At 44.3% G+C, this 20,495-nt stretch overlaps 1 protein-coding gene across 5 annotated transcripts in view; it reads left to right on the forward strand.

Annotated features, from left to right (window-relative positions):
* LOC118387880 (adenomatous polyposis coli protein-like) overlaps nucleotides 1-16,321 on the forward strand; it is a 52,677-nt gene extending 36,356 nt beyond the window's left edge. For all 5 annotated transcript variants that reach the window (XM_035776691.2, XM_035776689.2, XM_035776686.2 and 2 more), the window contains 10 exons: nucleotides 144-227; nucleotides 1,590-1,670; nucleotides 5,231-5,332; nucleotides 6,427-6,588; nucleotides 6,781-6,997; nucleotides 7,220-7,315; nucleotides 7,648-7,787; nucleotides 8,104-8,298; nucleotides 8,481-8,695; nucleotides 8,832-16,321. In XM_035776691.2, coding sequence (XP_035632584.1) covers nucleotides 144-227; nucleotides 1,590-1,670; nucleotides 5,231-5,332; nucleotides 6,427-6,588; nucleotides 6,781-6,997; nucleotides 7,220-7,315; nucleotides 7,648-7,787; nucleotides 8,104-8,298; nucleotides 8,481-8,695; nucleotides 8,832-15,282 — 7,743 coding nt within the window. In that variant the 3' untranslated portion in view covers nucleotides 15,283-16,321. The remainder of the gene's footprint in view (nucleotides 1-143; nucleotides 228-1,589; nucleotides 1,671-5,230; nucleotides 5,333-6,426; nucleotides 6,589-6,780; nucleotides 6,998-7,219; nucleotides 7,316-7,647; nucleotides 7,788-8,103; nucleotides 8,299-8,480; nucleotides 8,696-8,831) is intronic.
* Nucleotides 16,322-20,495: the final 4,174 nt, after the last annotated feature.

Consider the following 20,495-nt stretch of genomic DNA (forward strand, 5'->3'; position numbering starts at 1 on the left):
GGGCTGGACATTAGTAAATGGACTTAATGCAAGAACATTTGTCTCTGCCTCTACATATGCTTTTATTCAGTCAGTGTTACATCATTGAAATATTTCATCCTCTTTGAGTGATCACGTCCACTAAATGTCCTGCTGTACTTCAGGTGAGGGTGGCTCGCATTCAGCAGATTGAGAAGGACATGCTGAAGCTCCGACAGCACTTACAGTCCCAGTCTGCAGAACCAGAGGTACGTCCTATACCAGCCTCAGACCTAATATACTAGAATGACAAGAACATGCGTGGAGGACATGTTCTACAACCAGAGAAGGTGTCGCCAGAAACGAGAGGGACATAATATCTCGGTAATTACATTTGGGGACAGATTCTTGGAACAAGATTAGGTTTAGTCCTGGGGTGGGGTGGGGTGGGGTGGGGGGGGGAGGAATCGTTGAAAGGATGTTTTAGTCAAGGACATGTATAATCTGGGTTTGGTAAACCCAGCCCTAAATCTATTTACCATGAGATATTCTGTTCCCTGTTGTTTCTGGCAGCACTTTCTCTGTATTCTGGCTACTGCCTGGCCTGTGTGGACATCTCCATCTCTACATACATGCTGTGGTTACAGTTAGTTCAGCTTTTAGTCATGTAAAGAACCAAAAGCTGCTTACATCTGAGTCTCATACCATATCGGAGTCAGCCATCCCATTTGCTGATATCTATTTAATCCTCCATGTTGTACTGGTGATAGCGACCCGCTTCCCTATGCAATGAGTTCTGTAGTGTTTAGCCTATGGCCTACATCCCTGCATTACAGAGAAACAACTCACATGGACTAGTGTACAATAATGCTTCGTTACTGATCCGACGTGTCTGTTAATCTATATTGAACACGCTGTCCTTTCATCAAATCATTTTGCCGTGTTCTGCTCATCTCCTAAACAAGAGCAGCATTTATTTACTGTGGCTCCTAAGAACACTACAATGCTGGAAGCCATTCTAGAATGTGGAGTTCCATCCAGTATTCCATTTTTATCACACTTCGGACTTATTTGGTGGCCCATGCATTGTGTGCATTTATGTCTGTTGGTAATTGTTTGTGTAGTTGGTGTGTGTATACTAGTCCCTCAGCCTGCATGTGTGCTGGCTCTCATGTGTCCCTACTCTTCATGAGTGGATTAATCTCATTGGACACATTTAATTTCACTCCCCCTCTTTGACTAATCCTGCAGACTGAGCGACAGTTTGTAGGTCAGGGATGAGGAAGCCTGATGCTCCTGCAGCTGCTCTAGCTAGCTTAGTGACTGAACGCTCTCCCCCACAAAAATGTTCTTGCTCTCTCAATCTCTTTCTCTCACTCCCTCTCCTACTGTCTTGCATGCTCTCTCACTCCCGTTCCTCCCTTTCCCTCTCCGCCTGCCCTATGGTGACTGATTTCTATTTCCACTTTGAACTGATTCTGCCTCTTCTTCTGTCCTTCCAGGTGATGGATTCTGTATCCTCTCTCTGTTGACTAGTTCCTCTCATCCCTCATTTAGCCTGCTACATTAATGGTTTGCTCCTCTCCTCTTGAGGTCTGACCCTTCTATCTGTCTTTCTTTCCCACCCACAGAGCAAGCACGACCAGGCTGGCCAGAGTGAAGGACCCCAGGCTTCAGGGGACAGTGGGGGCCCAAGTGCTGGGTGTTCTCAGGTAAGACAATCTTTTACCTTCCATTCATACCTGATCGAAAATAATCAGCATTGTTTTATGGGATACAAGGAGATTTGTAGACTGATCCTGTACAGTCCAACTGCAATGTAGTCAATCTCAAACACAGATTGCTTGCAGGATTTGTGGTTAATGTTTGATGGATTCATTTGATTCTTTTACTCCTATTATGCTACTGAAAATCTCTTCCGCCATTAGTCTGACTGGCAATGTTGGTTAGGAAGTTCAGCTGAGCAATCGTGAGCTGCCTTTTTGGCTGTGCTTAGAGCCTCGACTTTCCTGTTATTTCTAATGATTTGTGTCTTACTTCAGTGTAGGTTGTATCACTGAGGCTTGAGGTTAAAGCGTTACTGCAGGGGTTCCCAAACCTTTTTGGCCCACGAGCCCATTTGGATATATGAAAGGTCTTGTGACTCCCAAGCATTTTTTAGATGTAATTAACAGCCAATGTTTACGTATTTCTTTGGGACAATGGCAGTCAATTGCGAAACATTCTAACACTATTTCTGATTGTATTCTCAGCTAACTAGGGCTGACCCCAATTAGTCAACTGGTCGATTGTTTGGTCTAGAGGCTGTAGGTCGACCAAGATTTTGTTGTTGTTGCGCAATAGCAAAACATGCCCATCTCAGTGAACTAATCCATTGCGGATGCATAGACTAAAAGGCCATTTATGCTTGATCCGATTATGTGGTGGGGATCCATATTTTAAAAATGTATTTAACCTTTATTTAACTAGGCAAGTCAATTAAGATCAAATTCTTATTTACAATGATGGCCTACCAAAAGGCCAAAGGCCTCCTGCTGGGATTAAAATACAAATAAACAAAAATACAGGACAAAACACACCTCACGACAAGAGAGAACACAACACTACATAGAGACCTAAGACGACATCATAGCATGGCAGCAACACATGACAACACATTGTGGTAACAACACAACATAACAACATGGTAGCAACACAACATGGCGGCAGCACAACATGGTAGCAACACAAAACAGGGTACAAACATTGTTGGGCACAGACAACAGCACAAAGGGCAAGAAGGTACAGACAACAATATATCACGCAAAGCAGCCACAACTGTCAATAAGTGTCCATGATTGAGGGGGTGACACAATTGCAGAGCCTCAGGAGGCATGCAGAGGTAAAATCGAGCTCCATGTGCCTCCCAAATGTTGTAACAATGCGGGGGACTCTGTAAAGCTCCGCATTGACATTATTGGTTAACGGTAGATGGGGGCGGTACATCCTGTATAAACACAAACTCACTTCCTTGACCACTTCCTTCACAACAGCGCTGCACTGCTCTGCAAAGTGCAGGAAGTATGTATGCCCTGACTTCTGCAGATGCCGTATCGCCGTTAATGCTGCGTGGCCAATGCAGACGTCAGATTGACCATGCGGTGCCCAGATGCACAATGCACTTCTCTCTCCAGGAATGTGCTCTCCTCAATTTGTACATTGTTTCATAACGTCATTGTGTGAATTGTTTGATTTGGATTGTTAGTGTAGGCTATATCACTTCCACATATACTGTATCACCAGTAGTACATTAACCGTTAGTTTGTTTGGTTATGCTAATTTCTGTTAATGCATTCGATGTATTATAATTCCAGTCTTACCGTTCTTGTCTGAATTTTGATTAACCACAAGAAAATGATTTTGCGATTATGAAGACGTTATTATAAATTCAATTAAACTGTTCGACAAATGTGCATATGAAAACCATAACTGGCACACAGATCGGTATAAATGGTGAGATAAATTGGCATTCCACAAGGTTGCCGACTCCTCCTGGAGAGTAACGGCAGAATCTGCGAAAGCCAGCGGGAGGAGAATGGTTAGGTCAAGGTTTTCTTTTCTTCCTCTAGATCTCTGGCTCACTCTTGAGTCATTTGTTTTATTTCATCAAACAGTAAGCTGAAAGCATCATACAAGCTCAATGCATATAGTTGATTTTATTAAAACACCTAGGGTGTGTCTATATATGAATACTTGTTTAAACATGCATTTGCTCTTTATATTACTGTAGCATAGGCTCTGCTTCTGCAAATGTAGGTCTAACTGTCACAATAAAAAATAAAAAAAGTTACCATGATGGGTCTACATACTGAAATGGGCTGTCGGTCACCACCCTGAGCGTCTGATTCATCGTACTGTGTCCAGAGTGAAGGCCATAGAGAATCCATATTTAGACATCTCACCATTTAACAGTTCACTTCATGCTGTGTGTATAAATAATGTATTATAATTTACTGGTTTCTCACATTTATTTATCCCGGGAAAAGGGAGTGGTTTTTAGGGCAATAAATCTCGGTAACCGGGTTCCCGCCAATAAACCCAAATAGTGAACCATGAATGCGTTGTCTGCGGCATTAAGTCACATGACAGCTCGATCAGCTGTTGGATTTCACTTACTGGCATGTCAACTGAGCTAGGATCACAGTCGACTGGATTTCGCTGATTTGGTCACTCGTCTGTTGAATTGTTTTGAATTTCCCCTGCATGCTTGCTTTTAGTTCGTTCGGTTTCCCAAATATGTCTGTTACATCTGAAACCTCTTTAAATTTTCATTACACGGAAATTCAACAAAGGCCATTGTGAAGGACAACAGTTCCTCTCACAATTAAAAAATAATCTTTCACTCCCCTCAATAACCACTTTGCCTCGGTGTGAAATAGAACATTGACATGCTCTGATCTTGTATCTCCACGTAGTTTTGCGAACAGGCGTGCGTGATGTACTTTACAGTCGATGTTACCTGCTGTGTTTCTGAGTTCTGCGCTCAGCTTTTTTTGCAGCCAGTTGCTCTCTGTGTATCCATTATAGCCCAATGGGTGTATCATACAATGCAGAGGGAGACTCATTCATAACTAGAGTGCAGAGCCCCATCTGTGCAAAAGTCCGTCATTCGATCCCATGGAGTCTGTTTTTTGTCAATCTAGCCACGCAACACACTGAGCCGTTTCATGCTTGGGAATCGTGAGACAGAACCATATGTCATCGTGAATAGCATCCCCTGACTAGTAGGGAACAGAAGTCAGTGCATGGGCATCAGCCCATTTGGAGAGCATAGGAGGGGGGTTCGTCCATTTGGATTGCTATCATTCTTAGCATCAAGATGTACTTAGGTATCAAAAGTAAAAGTATAAACTATAAACTATTTCAAATTCCCTATGTTAAGCAAACCAGATGGCACAATGTTTTTGATGGATAGCCAGGGGCACACTCCAACACTCATAATTTACAGTTGGGTTCGGTAATATGGTGTCGTAGCTCAGTTGAGTATTTAATACTGTTGCTTTGAGAATGTATGAGGCACGTTGTGCATGAACGGAGGTGTGAGGATTGGACGAGTGAGTTTTGCACGAGTTAGCATATTGATCTGAAGTAAAGAAGATCAGTTTAATTGCTCAACAAGCATTTGTAACATTTACAAACAAAGCATTTGTGTTTAGTGAGTCCTCCAGATCAGAGGTAGTAGGGATGACCAGGGATGTTCTCTTGATAAAATGTTTTTCTTAATTTCTTTTAGGGTTCAAGCAGTCGCCTGGATCAGGATTCTGCCAGTGAAATAAATTTGGGTGTGGGTAGTTACTCTGTGCCCCGCCGACTGACCAGTCACCTGGGCACCAAGGTAACCAGAGATTCTAATACACTTCAGGTTGATATAGTTCTACTGTTACTATGAAACAGACCCCGTTTACAATTAACCACATGAGAGCTGCCTGCATGTCCAAACCGGAATTGTGGAATGTTATCTGTACTGAACAAAAATATAAACGCAACATGCAACAATTTCACATGAGTAAATCGGTCAATTGAAGTAAGTTCATTCGGCCCTATTCTATGGGTATCACATGACTTGGAATACAAATATGCGTCTGTTGGTCCCAGTTACCTTAAAAAAATGGGCCTCAGGATCTCATGGTATATTTGTGCATTGAAATTGCCATCTGTAAATTGCAATTGTGTTCGTTGTCTGTAGCTTATGCCTGCCCATACCATAACCCTACCGCCACCATGGGGCACTCTGTTCACATTCACAATACGCAAAATTTCTCACCCACACGACGTGTGGTCTGTGGTTGTGAGACTAGTTGGACGTACTCCCAAATTCTCAAATGATTATGGTAGAGAAATTAACATTTAAATTATTTGGCAACAGCTCTGGTGGACATTCCGTAAGGTAGCATGCCAATTGTACGCTCCCTCAACTTGAGACATCTGTGGCATTGTGTTGTGACACAACTGCACATTTTAGTGGCCTTTTATTCCCAGCTCAAGGTGCATCTGTGTAATGACCATGCTGTTTAATCAGCTTCTTGATAAGCCACACCTGTCAGCTGGATGGATTATCTTGGCAAAGGATAAATTATCTCTAACAGGGATGTAAACAAATGTGTGCAGAATTTGAGCGAAATGTGCGTTTTGTGCACCTGGAATATTTCTGGGGTCTTTTGTTTCAGCTCATAAAACATGGGACCAACACTTTACATGTTGCATTTATATTTTTTTCAGTGTAGTTTAGCAATTTCATAAAACCATCTCCTGCTGCGCTGCATGAAAGTTTGACATTTATGTTAACAGAAGTAGCCCACATAAATTAGATTGCATCCCAAGGGGTATAATGTTATCAATTTCGATATGAATAACTTGTTTTGACCTATAAATTATCTGTGTGTCTTCTACAATATAGTTGTTCTCATGGTCGGCCTTCTTGCCCTACAGGTGGAGATGGTATATTCCCTTCTTTCAATGCTGGGGACCCACGATAAAGATGACATGTCTCGCACTCTGCTTGCCATGTCCAGCTCTCAGGACAGCTGCATCGCCATGCGTCAGTCTGGTTGCCTTCCCTTACTCATCCAGCTCCTCCACGGCAACGACAAGGTTTGAAATGTTGAACTTTTTTTTTTTATAGATAACTGATTTTTATCAAGTTATTTGTTTTACCATGAAGGATCACTTTGGAAATATGTGTAAATTCATGCTTTCACGTGAAATCCTCTGGGATCAAATATCTTGTCGATGAATGTATAATTGTTTTACCCCAAATAACATTTGATTCTAATTCAATTCAAGGACTCTGTGCTGCTGGGGAACTCACGGGGAAGCAAGGAGGCTCGGGCGAGAGCCAGCGCCGCCCTTCATAACATTATCCACTCCCAGCCTGATGATAAGAGGGGTCGCAGGGAGATCAGAGTGCTGCACCTCCTGGAGCAGATCAGGGTCTACTGTGAGACCTGCTGGGAGTGGCAGGAAAGCCATGAGAGAGGAGTGGACCAGGACAAGAACCCCAGTGAGGCTTACTCTGTTTTTACTGTGTTGTATTGATTTTGTGTATCTAGTCTTGATGTGTTGGTGTATGTATTACTGACCTCACAAGAATAATTTCAATTAAATATAATATGAAATAAAATATTGTGTTGTATAGATGAACTGTGTTGATTTGGTTAGTGAATGGACATTTGGATAGGTAATGGATTTTTCTTACCAAATGGTGTGTTTGTGTGAACCCCAGTGCCCTCTCCCGTGGAGCATCAGATCTGCCCAGCGGTGTGTGTTCTTATGAAGCTGTCCTTCGATGAAGAGCACAGGCATGCTATGAATGAGCTCGGTAAGCATTCATCAAATGCACATTATTTTTTACTTAGAATAATTAACCAAGGTAATCACCTCCACTGCTTTCCAGGCAGTGATCTTTAAAGATAACACATTTGATGGATTTTATATTTCATACCATTATCATCACCAAGCAACCATAACAGAACAGAGCTACTTATTATGTTAGAGAAATAATTGATATATTCATCACTGTAAATATGTAGGATCTTCTGCAATGTCCTTAATTATGTGCGTTGCATAGGACATTATATAGTAGAACATTCATGGGGCAGACTAATTCAATGTATTGATTGGCATTTCTCCTGCTGCGCTGTGTGTTCCCAGGGGGCCTGCAGGCTATAGGGGAGCTGCTCCAAGTGGACTGTGAAATCTATGGCCTCACCAGCGACCACTACAGCGTCACTCTGAGGAGATACGCCGGCATGGCCCTCACCAACCTCACCTTTGGGGATGTTGCCAATAAGGTAAGCTTATTCAGACTATGTAGCCTAATGTCAGATAAAGATTGATTGTGTGTGGAATTGTTCCAGAACATTTTGGGATGTCTACCTTGTGGATGGTTCCTCAGGTCCAGATTAAGCCTATTCCTAGAGTAAAAAAAAAAGAAGTTAATCTCCATTGAGCATGCTTTTTAGTTTAGGAGTAGGCTCAATCGGAGTCTGGGAAACCTTGCCACGTGTGTGCTTACACCTGAGAGTAAGTGTATTCAATGATGATCTTGTTCTAAAAAGTATGACTTCAACTTAATAATAAGCATCTTTCTGTATCTTCAATCCTCAGGCAACACTGTGTTCCATGAAGGGATGCATGAGGGCCATGGTGGCTCAGCTGAAGTCTGAGAGTGAGGATCTACAGCAGGTGATTGCCAGTGTGTTGAGGAACCTGTCCTGGCGTGCAGACGTGAACAGTAAGAAGACCCTCCGCGAGGTGGGCAGCGTCAGGGCTCTGATGGAGTGTGCCTTGGAGGTACAGAAGGTGAGACGCATCATGAATACACTTTCAATTACAGGTCACCTTGATTACTTTGGTACGAATATATAATTAGGTGCACATAATGTATAAATATTTGAATGAGATGTCCAATAGGAATTTGATCAAGATATTTGCCTAAAGATGTATTCATTGGCTAATAGTTTGTCATCTATCCCTTTTTATAGGAGTCTACTCTGAAGAGTGTCCTCAGTGCCCTGTGGAACCTGTCAGCTCACTGCACTGAGAACAAAGCTGACATCTGTGCTGTTGAGGGGGCTTTGGCCTTCCTGGTTAGCACTCTGACGTACCGAAGCCAAACCAACACCCTTGCCATCATTGAAAGTGGAGGAGGCATCTTACGCAACGTGTCTAGTCTCATTGCTACAAATGAAGATCACAGGTGTGTTTTCTAAAATCAAAAGTGATTAACTGTTGTATTATGCTGTAAAATATTCAAATTATTTGATATTTTACTGTATCCCCTGTAGTAATTTTTACAGTTGAAAGCTTACAAGACCATATGTTTCTGTCTGTAGGCAAATCCTGAGAGAGAACAACTGTCTTCAGACACTCCTGCAGCACCTGAAGTCTCACAGCCTGACTATTGTGAGCAACGCGTGCGGCACGCTGTGGAACCTCTCTGCCCGCAACGCAAAGGACCAGGAGGCCTTGTGGGACATGGGTGCTGTGAGCATGCTGAAGAACCTCATCCACTCCAAGCACAAGATGATCGCCATGGGCAGCGCCGCAGCACTGAGGAACCTCATGGCCAACAGGCCCGCCAAATACAAGGACGCCAACATCATGTCGCCTGGATCCAGCCTGCCCTCTCTTCACGTCAGGAAACAGAAAGCCTTGATCGAGGAACTGGACTCTCAGCACCTCTCTGAGACATTTGACAACATTGACAATTTAAGCCCCAAGGCGTCCCACAGGGGTAAACCAAGCAGGCACAAGCAGAATGTCTACAGTGATTACGATGGTGTTTCTAGATCGGACGGGTTTAGCCCCAACAGTGTGCCTGTGCGCCCCCCTTACGTGAACACACCAGTTCTGTCAAGCCCGTCACCCAGAGAGAACCCAAGGGGAAACATAGACAGTGTTAGGGCTGAGAGGGATCGAAGCCAGGACAGAGACAGACTGAGGGGTGCACCCGGGGGTTTCCCCCCAGATCATGACTCTAAGAGAATGCAGATGCCTGCCACAACAGCTGCTCAGATCGCCATGGTGATGGAGGAGGTGAAAAGCATTCACTTGCTGACTGGTCTGGATGATCGGTCACCAGAGAGCCCTAATCAAGACCCTCACCGTAACACTGCAGCACATGGTCATTCAAATGTATACCCCTACACTAAGCCCGATCAGTCGGGCAGACCTTGTCCAATGCCCAAGTTAGAATACAGGGCGTCAAATGACAGTCTCAACAGTGTCAACAGCACTGACGGCTATGGCAAAAGAGGCCAGATGAAGCCATCTGTGGACTCTTACTCTGAGGATGATGAGGGGAAGTGTTGCGTCTATAGAAAATATCCTGCAGACCTCGCTCACAAGATCCACAATGCAAACCACATGGAAGATGATGATGGAGAAGTTGACACACCCATCAATTACAGCCTGAAGTATTCTGATGAGCAGCTGAACTCTGGTCGGCAAAGTCCAAGCCAAAATGAAAGGTGGGCGAGGCCTAAGCACATGGAGGAGGAGATGAAACGGACAGATCAGAGGTCTGTGCGATCTCAAAGCCCAGGCTACCCCATGTACACAGAGGGTAATAGTGAGGGCGAGGAAAAACTCAAGTACAAGCCCAGGTTCGTGCAAACCGAAATGCCACAAGGATTCAGATCAAGGAACGCCAATCAACAAGATCAAAGCAATGCTGGCCCCACGCAAGGAATTAACAAAAAGATGAATAACCAGACTATGTGCCAGTCTGTGGATGATTACAGTGATGACAAACCAACCAATTATAGTGAGCGATACTCAGAGGAAGAACAACAAGATGACCAGCCGACCAATTATAGCATGAAGTACAACGAGGAACATCACGGAGAACCCATTGATTACAGTCTGAAATACTCAGACTCCTCCTCCCAAAAATCCATGTTTAGTCATTCAAAGTCATCCTCCACTCAGAGCTCAGTGAAAGACAATCTGAGCCAAGATGGTTCCACATCATCCGTGTCATCCATAAAGAATGCAGGAAGACAAATGCAGCTACATCCCTCCTCGGCTCAAATGAGATTAGGGCCAACTCGGCCAGGCCAGAAGAACACAATATCCAAACCCCCTACCGTCAATCAAGAGACACTACAGACGTACTGTGTTGAGGACACACCCATCTGTTTCTCAAGGGGTAGCTCTCTGTCATCCTTGTCCTCAGAGGAGGACGAAATGGAGGGCTGCAAGAGGAACGTAAATGCTACTAGTAACTACCCAACTCTTCCCATCTCTGAGAAAGAGTCCACTGGTGGTCACACACAAGAACAACGCAGAACTGAGAGCCAGTCGTCTGTGCAGTATGTCCGAATGAAGCCTCCAAGAAATAGTCAAGTTCATGGAGATGGATCCAGACATCACAAAGCTGTTGAGTTTTCATCTGGAGCCAAATCCCCATCAAAAAGTGGCGCCCAGACCCCCAAAAGCCCCCCAGAACAGTATGTGCAGGAGACACCCCTCATGTTCAGCAGATGCACATCTGTAAGCTCTCTCGACAGCTTTGAGAGCCATTCCATCGCTAGCTCTATACAGAGTGAATTGTGTAGCGGTATGCCCAGTGGAATCATTAGTCCAAGCGATCTGCCCGACAGCCCTGGTCAGACCATGCCTCCGAGTCGAAGCAAAACACCACCACCACCACCCCCACAAAATCAACATCCACCCCCAATGAAACACAAAAAGGTGCCACCTCCGCCGCCTCCGAGGGCGGATATGGCTCCAAGACATGCTGCGGTACACGCTGCTGTCCAGAAAGTCCAGGTGCTTCCGGATAATGACACCCTCCTACACTTTGCGACAGAGAGTACCCCAGAAGGATTCTCTTGTGCATCTAGCCTCAGTGCTTTAAGCTTAGATGAACCTTACATTCAGAAAGATGAGCTCAAGATCATGCCTTCTGTTCATGAAGACGACCAGGGAATTGAGGCTGAGCATGAGAATGATGACACTACAGAACCCCCAAGCCAAGGGAAGCGTGAGACGGAAAAAGACATTCTGGATGATTCAGATGATGACGATATAGAAATACTGGAGGCTTGCATAAACTCAGCCATGCCAACAAAGTCATCAAGAAAACTCAAAAAGCAATCCCCTTCCAACACTACTTCTAGAATACCACCACCTACTGCCCGTAAACCAAGCCAGCTTCCTGTGTACAAATTACACCCTTCACAAACCAGAGGACAACAGAAGACTGTGAACTTTGCCCATGGAGAGGACATGCCTAGGATTTACTGTGTAGAGGGAACCCCTATCAATTTCTCAACAGCCACATCTCTCAGCGACCTAACCATTGATTCACCCCCTAATGAGCTGGCCAATGCTGAAAGCCGTGCTCCTCCTCGTGCAGAAATATCATCCAGTCAAAGAAGGGACACTATTCCAGAAGGTAAATGTACAGAGGAAAAAGATGCAGGTGTTACTTCTTCCTCCACACAAGCTGCCGGGACAGAAAATGAAGGGGATGATATTTTAGCAGAGTGTATCAGTTCAGCCATGCCAAAAGGTAAAATCCACAAATCCTTTAGAGTACAGCAAATGTTCGATCAACCACTGCACCCGTCAGCTTCTCCTGTTAGCCTAGTCCAGCAGGAGGTTGAAAAGAAGCCCACTTCCCCTGTTAAACCAATGCCACAGAGTAGTGAGTACAGAGCTAGGATGATTAAGAAACCCCAGCCTCCATTCAACTTTTCTTCATACCCTGATAAAAACAAAGAAACCAGAATGCAACAGACAAAAATGGCATCCAGAGATTTCACAGATAAGCCACCAAATGCGGAGAGGCCACGGCCAGGGTTTGCTTTTGACTCGCCACAGCATTACACACCAATAGAGGGTACACCCTATTGCTTCTCACGCAATGATTCACTGAGTTCATTGGACTTTGAGGATGAGGAACCTAACCTCGCCAAGGAAAAGGCAGAACTCAGAAAAGACAAAGACCAGAGAAAAGCTTCAACAAAAGACTGTGGAAAGCCATCGTTAAGACCAAACAGGGCAAATCTACCACAGACTGCTCCAACAAAACCTCAGCAACAGAAGCAGGCAATATTTCCACAAGCATCCAAAGAAAACATGGGGCCAGTGCCAGATGAGAAGCAGAAGTTTTCCATTGAAGACACACCGATGTGTTTCTCTAGAAACTCATCTCTCAGCTCTTTAAGTGACATTGACCAAGAGAACAACAACAAAGACCTCCAGCCAAAAGAAGAAGAAGAAGAAGAAGAAGAAGAGGAGGATGTAACTCAGGTGGAAGCTCCTACAAGACCCCAAGCCTGTGGTTACGCACCAAAAGCCTTTCATGTTGAAGATACCCCTGTGTGTTTTTCAAGAAACAGTTCACTCAGCTCACTAAGCATTGACTCCGAAGATGACCTTCTACAAGAGTGCATCAGTTCAGCCATGCCAAAAAAGAAGAAACAGACAGCGAGAAATAAAGAGGGGAATGACCAAGGAGATGCCATTGAGGAGAGAGGTATGGATGGCATTTTAGCTGAGGAGCCAGAACTCACATTAGATCTCACTGATACACATAGTCCAGTTTCTGAACAAGCCTTATCGCCAGACTCTGAGTCTTTTGATTGGAAGGCTATCCAAGAGGGTGCCAATTCCATCGTCAGTAGTTTGCACCAGGCAGCTGCTAGTCTCTCTAGACAAGGCTCATCTGACTCTGACTCAATCCTCTCCCTCAAATCTGGAATATCCCTTGGGTCTCCCTTTCATTTACCCTTAAATTCAGAGGATAATAAATCTGCATCTGACAAAGGACGCCCACGGATATTAAAACCTGGTGAAAAGAGCACTTTAGAAGCAAAAAAGAAAGAAAAGGAAGAGGAGGCAGCAAAAGCTCTTAAAGGGGGCAAAAAAGTCTACAAAAGTCTCATAACAGGAAAACCACGTGCAATCACTGAGACCCCAGCCTCATTACAGCAGAGGCAGACGGCCCCTACTGTTCCAATCTCTCGTGGTAGGACAATGATCCATGTCCCTGGCGTTAGAAGCAGTTCTCCAAGCACTAGCCCAGTCCAAAAGAAGCCTCCAGCCCGCGGTCCAGCCTCAGTCTCAAAAATTCCCCCTACCCAAGGGCAGAGCTCCAGTAATTCAAACAGAAGCATTAAACCACCTGCTAAATCTGACCCTAGTCCCGCCAGGGATCAGCCTGGATCTCAATCGGGATCAAGTAAAGCTTCATCACGATCTGGATCCAGAGACTCCACACCATCCAGGCCAGCTCAGCAGTCCTTGACCACCAGACCCATGCAGTCACCTGGTCGCTCCTCTGTGTCACCTGGAAGAAATGGTCTGGGCTCCTCAAACAAATTATCCCAACTGCCTCGCACTGCTTCTCCAAGCACATCGTCAACCAAGTCTTCTGGTTCTGGCAGGATGTCCTACACCTCCCCTGGAAGACAGATGGGTCAGCAAACGCCACCCAAGCAGACTGGCTTGACTAGAAGCACTAGCGGAATCCCTAGGAGTGAATCTGCCTCAAAGAGCCTGAATCAGTGTGGAGTTACTGGCGCATCTAAGAAGCAAGATTTGTCCAGGATGACATCCACAAAGTCAAGTGGAAGTGAGTCAGACCGGTCGGAGAAACCTGCCCTAGTTCGCCAGTCAACGTTCATCAAAGAGGCCCCTAGTCCAACACTGAAGAGGAAATTGGAAGAGTCTGCCTCGTTTGAGTCTCTGTCCCCCTCCTCTACCAGCCAGTCTCAAACGCCTGTGTCAAGTCCGTCTTTGCCAGATATGTCGTTGACTCTGCCCTATCAAGGAAGTCAGGGAAGCAACTGGAAAAAGTCCCCTCAGAGTCAAAACTCTTCAGAAAATGAGGATGGGAAACCTGAAAGGGGAGGGAAACACGACATCTCCAGATCTCATTCAGAAAGCCCCTCCAGACTCCCTAATCTTAACAGGACAGGGACATGGAAGAGGGAGAAAAGCAAACACTCCTCCTCTCTTCCAAGGGTTGGCACCTGGAAGAGAACTGGCAGCTCCTCGTCCATCCTCTCTGCCTCCTCTGAGTCAAGTGAAAAGGGCAAAAGTGAGGATGAACGACAGCCACTGAGTCCAGCCCAAAGGTCCCCACACGGTAAAGATGGAAACCCTTTAAAAGGAACATGGAGGAAGATGAAGGACAGTGAAATATCTCAGTCAGAAGGCCACGATTCTTCCTCCATAGACTCTAACACCATGGCCATGGGGCACCAAATGAGCCCTGCAGTGTCCAAGACTGAGGATGTGTGGGTGAGGATTGAGGACTGTCCCATCAACAGTCCGAGGTCTGTAAAATCTCCAACAGCAAACACACCTCCAGTAATCGACAGTGTTCTAGTCAAAATGCCCTCTGTTGATCTCTTGTCAAGTGAAATCCATCCCAAACAGTCCAAAAATGAAAGTGTAAATGCTCGTAGGCTAGGTCCAGAGACTAATTTAAACTTGTTTAGGAGCAGTGAGAGTCTTGATAAGAAAGGGCCAGACCTCAAGCCTGCTCAGAGCATCATCCCAGAGGCCCATGAACTGCCTGTTGCTGAACGCACCCCTTTTAGCTCCTCCAACTCTAGCAAACACAGCTCACCTAGTGGTGCTGTGGCCGCCAGGGTCAGCCCTTTCAATTACACTCCTAGCCCCAGGAAGAGCAGTGCTGACAGTGTCACACCACCACGACCCTCACAGATACCCACGCCTGTCAGCGTCACCAACAGTGCAAAAAAGAGAGAATCTAAAGGAGAAAGTGCTGGAGAAAGTGGGTCATACATTGTAACCTCAGTTTAAGTCCCTTGAGGCTAGACTACACAGACACACAACCACGATCTAGGGGAAATGTCTTGAGCATACCTAGTGACCTCTGTTGTAAAGAATTATTCAAACACCAAGCAAAGATCATGGATTCATCAACTTTTGGTGTACAAAAACTAACATGTAAATAATAGTGAGATAGTAGAGGGTTATTGTAGTTGATGCCTAGCCTAATTGCTGGGCTCGTGTTTCTTTGCTGGTAGGAATGTGGCTGGGACACTTGGTTATCAGAGAACGAGAGAGAGGGAGACCTCTGAAGGATAATGTATGTGAATTTGTACTGTACAGATTTTAATTATGTATGTATTTAATTTAAACCCCTGTAAAGATCCTGAATCTTGTCTGACTTGACAAAGATAATCACTTAAAGTTGCCTATTTGGGTTGTTAAATCACTTAAGGATGGACTTTAATGCTACTCCATTTATTTTTTATTAAACCTAAGTTTCAGTGAAAGAAAATGAATTCTCACTTTTACTACTGCAAATGTATTATAAACTTCCCTTCCTTGCATGACCTGATGGTTTGGTTCCTGAAGTAAAGATTAACATGTATGTGGTCACATGTGTTGGTAGCTGTAGTGTAACATTTTACACTATCTTTATGTGTGCTCTGAAAGTAAAGGGATTATCTGCAAGTTACCCTTGACACCTTTTCGATTGAGAAAATATTTACATTGGAAAATAGATTATATAAGAGTAGATAGATACATTGCTCTGCTGTTTTAACTGTTATCAGGTTGGATGCTTTTTAACTATCTCAGAAGGACTGAATGAACACTTTGAACAAAATAAATTATTACTGTAGGTTTTTGGTGTTGGTATATAATTTTTTAAAGCTCATTTTACTTCCCCTGTAATCACTGTAATGCTAAAGCACATAAAATGACACTGTGTGAATGACTGTTCGTGTTTTATTTTCTCATGCAATAAAGTAGTGGTTGTATATTCAAAGGAAAAAATGACACTTACAAATTGTAAATCAAAATAATAAACGTTAACATTTTTGGTGCAAAACTAGTGTCCAGTGTTACTGAACAGTGGAAGGGTTGTGTGTATCAAGCTTTGATAATTTAGTATCAATCTTGAAGATATTTTGGTGAATGGAATTTAAGCTCTGCTTCCAGTCAAATCAAATTTATTTATAAAGCCCTTACATCAGCTATCTCAAAGCTGTACAGAAACTCAGCCTAAAACCCCAAACAGCAACCAATGCAGGTGGAGAAGCACGGTGGCTAGGAAACACTCCCCAGAAAGGCCAGAATCTTGGAAGAAACCTAGAGCGGAACCAGGCTATGAGGGGTGGCCAGTCCTCTTCTGGCTGTGCGGGGTGGAGATTATAACAGAACATGGCCGAGATGTTCAAATGTTCGGCAGGGTCAAAAAAGAATCAGTGGTTGTCGAGGGTGCAACAGGTCAGCACCTCCGGATTAAATTTCAGTTGGATTTTCATAGCCGTCCGGTGAACAAGTCCGTTGAAACTGGAGCAGCAGCACAGCCAGGTGGACTGGGGACAGCAAGGAGTCATCAGGCCAGGTTGTCCTGAGGCATGGTCCTAGGGCTCAGGTCCTCCGAGAGAATTAGAGCATACTTAAATTCACACAGGACACCGGATAAGACAGGAAGAAATACTCCAGATATAAGACTGACCTAGCCCCCTGACACAAACTACTGCAGCATAAATACTGGAGGGAGGCTGAGACAGGAGGGGTCGGGAGACACTGTGGCTCCTTCCGACAATACCCCAGGACAGGGCCAAACAGGCAGGATATAACACCACCCACTCCGCCAAAGCACAGCCCCCACACCACTAGGGGGATATATTCAACCACCAACTTACCATCCTGAGACAAGGCCGAGTATAGCCCACAAAGATCTCCGCCACGGCACAACCCAAGGAGCCCCTGTAATAGGGTTCGAGGCAGAGAATCCCAGTGGAGAGAGGGGAACCGGCCAGGCAGAGACAGCAAGAGCGGTTCGTTGCTCCAGTGCCTTTCTGTTCACCTTCACACTCCTGGGCCAGACTACACTCAATCATAGGACCTACTAAAGCGATAACTTAAAGGTTGAGATCGAGTCTGCGTTTCACATGGGTAGAAAGACCTTTCCATAAAAACTTAGCTTTATAGGAGAAAGCCCTGCCTCCAGCTGTTTGCTTAGAAATTCTAGGGACAGTTAGGAGGCCTGCGTCTTGTGACTGTAGCGTACATGTAGGTATGTACGGCAAGACCAAATCGGAAAGATGGGTAGAAGCAAGCCCATGTAATACTTAGTAGGTTAGCGGTAAAACCTTAATCTGCCCTTGCCTTAACAGGAAGCCAGTGTAGAGGCTAGCACTGGAGTAATATGATCAATTGTTTTGGTTCTAGCAGTTGTGTTTAGCACTAACTGAAGTTTATTTAGTGCTTTATCCAGGTAGTCAGAAAGCATTGCAGTAGTCTAACCTAGAAGTGACAAAAGCATGGATTCATTTTTATGCATCATTTTTGGACAGAAAGTTTCAGATTTATGCAATGTTATGTAGATGGAAAAAGCTGTCCTTGAAACATTCTTGATATGTTCGTCAAAAGAGATCAGGGTCCTTCAGTTTTATTTGAGACGACAGTACAACCAAGATTAATTGTCAGATTTAACAGAAGATCTCTTTATTCCAGTGAATGATTATGAACACAGGTGTTCGTATTGCAGCTATGGTTTGATATACAAGAAAGGGGGATATAACTATAGGCATTTATTCATAACACCAATACATAAACACATTTCGTGATAGTTGTATGTGTGTTACAATAACCTTCATCCGATCATAAGGGTCAAACTTTTTTATACCCGATATCACACACTAACAAACTGAAAACGTGTACAATTAATTGGTGGGAGAAGTCTCATCACTTGCATGTGTAACCCTTGTAGCTGTAGAATCGCGGCAAACTTGCTTCCTGTTTCTATTCAGTCGCGTTCGTGTGGGTCAACCAAAAACACCCTTACGATTGGTTGACAAATAGTGCCTTCCACAATACAGGTGATTGCTGTTGGTAAGAAGTACTGCAGCGATTTAAAGCAGAGAGGAAGAGGATTTCCAAATCCGAGGAAAATCTGTGTCCCTCCAGCAGGTGGCATTTTTCGTTTCTCCCACCAAGCAATGAGTTTTGTGTGGTCAGTGTCGAATTTGGTCAACAAAAAAAATGAATGTCTTATTTGATAGAATAGATGTTTCGTAATGCTTAAGTTGAGTATACTGATATAAGTAGGACAAGTGACATCCAGGTAACCAAAAAAAAACACTTTATACAGTAGTCGTCTGCATAATCATGTTGAGTCTAGTAACGTAGCATCCCAGTGAATACCAGCGGTTGACGTCACCTCATAATGAGATGTATACACCAATCCAAAGAAAGGACAGGCTGGAGCGAGACAGCCAGTCAATGCCGCGTTGTTGACAGCGATTTGTTAGGGTGGAGAGACGTGTTTTGTCGGTATATCCATAATCTTTCCCTAAAGGTAACTCCCATCAAAAATGGCATGCCCTTTGATCACGTTTAAAAAAAAAAATTATTAAAGCGAAATTGTCAAAAGTTTCCTGTCTGTTGAGTTTCCACTACTTACCACAGCCACAAAGTCAAAATATCGTAAAGATAAAATAAAACAATTTGCTTTTTGGTCTTATATTAAGGTTAGGCATAATATTAGCCGTGTGGATAGGGTTGCGGTTAAGGTTTAACATCAGATTTTAAGAAGATAAATGGAAGAAATACGGGGTTTATGAATGTGAGGCTGTGTTGACCCTCGTAACTTTGATACAGCTATCACATACTATACCTTCTTTGCAGTTATCTTCAACCTATCTTAATTTCCTGCTGAAAACCGGATGTGGGGACTCATTGTTTAGCCACGATAGTGGAATTTGTGCATCACCTTCAAAATAAAAGTGCCCCAAACGGATTGAAATGTTTTATTTATTTTACTAGGCAAGTCAGATAAGAACCAATTATTATTTTCAATGATGGCCCAGGAACAGTGGGTTAACTGCCTTGTTCAGCGGCAGAATGACAGATTTTTACCTTGTCAGTTCCTCAGGGATTCAATCTTGCAACCTTTCGGTTACTAGTCCAACGCTTTAACCACTAGGCTACCTGCCACCCCAAATTGTGGAATCATGCCCTGTTTGGACAAGATAATCATTATCAAGGTCAGAATGTTGTTATATAAATGAAACAAAAGACAATAATGAGTTAATTTGAAACAACAACAAATAAATATCTGAAATCACACTGTGGATGTATTACACTTTAGAATTGCATGGAGGGCAGCATGACCTATGGATGTTGCGCCAATGAAATGAGGCATCAGCTTACTTACTCAGTGACACTCACAGAACACAACTGTGTAGAGTACACACACATTATAGCATCTTAGCTCTTATTGCAGGATTTTGACTGTGGGAATTCACCTTTCCAGTCAATCTATTGTGTGTATTGCACTGTGCAGCCTAACCTATGGATGTTGTACCCATGAAATGGGCCACGCATGCCTCCACCTCCAGCATCAAGTTTGCAGTAGTAGGCCTGATTACCAACAATCATGAGACAGCCTACAGGGAGGAGATGAGGGCCCTGACAGTGTTGCCAGGAAATTAACCTCCCTCAATGTCAACAAAATGAAGGAGCTGATTGTGGACTTCAGGAAAAAGCAGAGGGATCACCCCCCTATCCAAATCGACGGGACCACAGTGGAGAAGGTGGAAAGCTTCAAGTTCCTCAGCGTACACATCACTGACAATCTGAAATGGTCCACCCACATAGACAGTGTTGTGAAGTCGCAACAGCGCCTCTTCAACCTCAGAAGGCTGAGTAAATTCGACTTGGCCCCTAAGACCCTCACAAACTTTTACAGATGCACAATTGAGAGCACCCTGTCGGGCTGTATCAGCACCTGGTACAGCAACTGCACCGCCCTCAACCGCAGGACTCTCCAGAGGGTGGTGCGGTCTGCCCAAGGCATCACCGGGGCACACTGCCTGCCTTCCAGGACACCTACAGCACCCGATGTCACAGGAAGGCCAAAAAGATCATCAAGGACAACAACCATTGGAGCTAAGGCCTGTTCACCACACTATCATCCAGAAGGCGAGGCCAGTACAGGTGCATCAAAGCTGGGACAGAGAGACTGAGAAACAGCTTCTATCGCAAGGCCA

This window comes from Oncorhynchus keta, chromosome 9, assembly GCF_023373465.1.
Source record: "Oncorhynchus keta strain PuntledgeMale-10-30-2019 chromosome 9, Oket_V2, whole genome shotgun sequence".
In the NCBI taxonomy this organism is placed as follows: domain Eukaryota; kingdom Metazoa; phylum Chordata; class Actinopteri; order Salmoniformes; family Salmonidae; genus Oncorhynchus; species Oncorhynchus keta.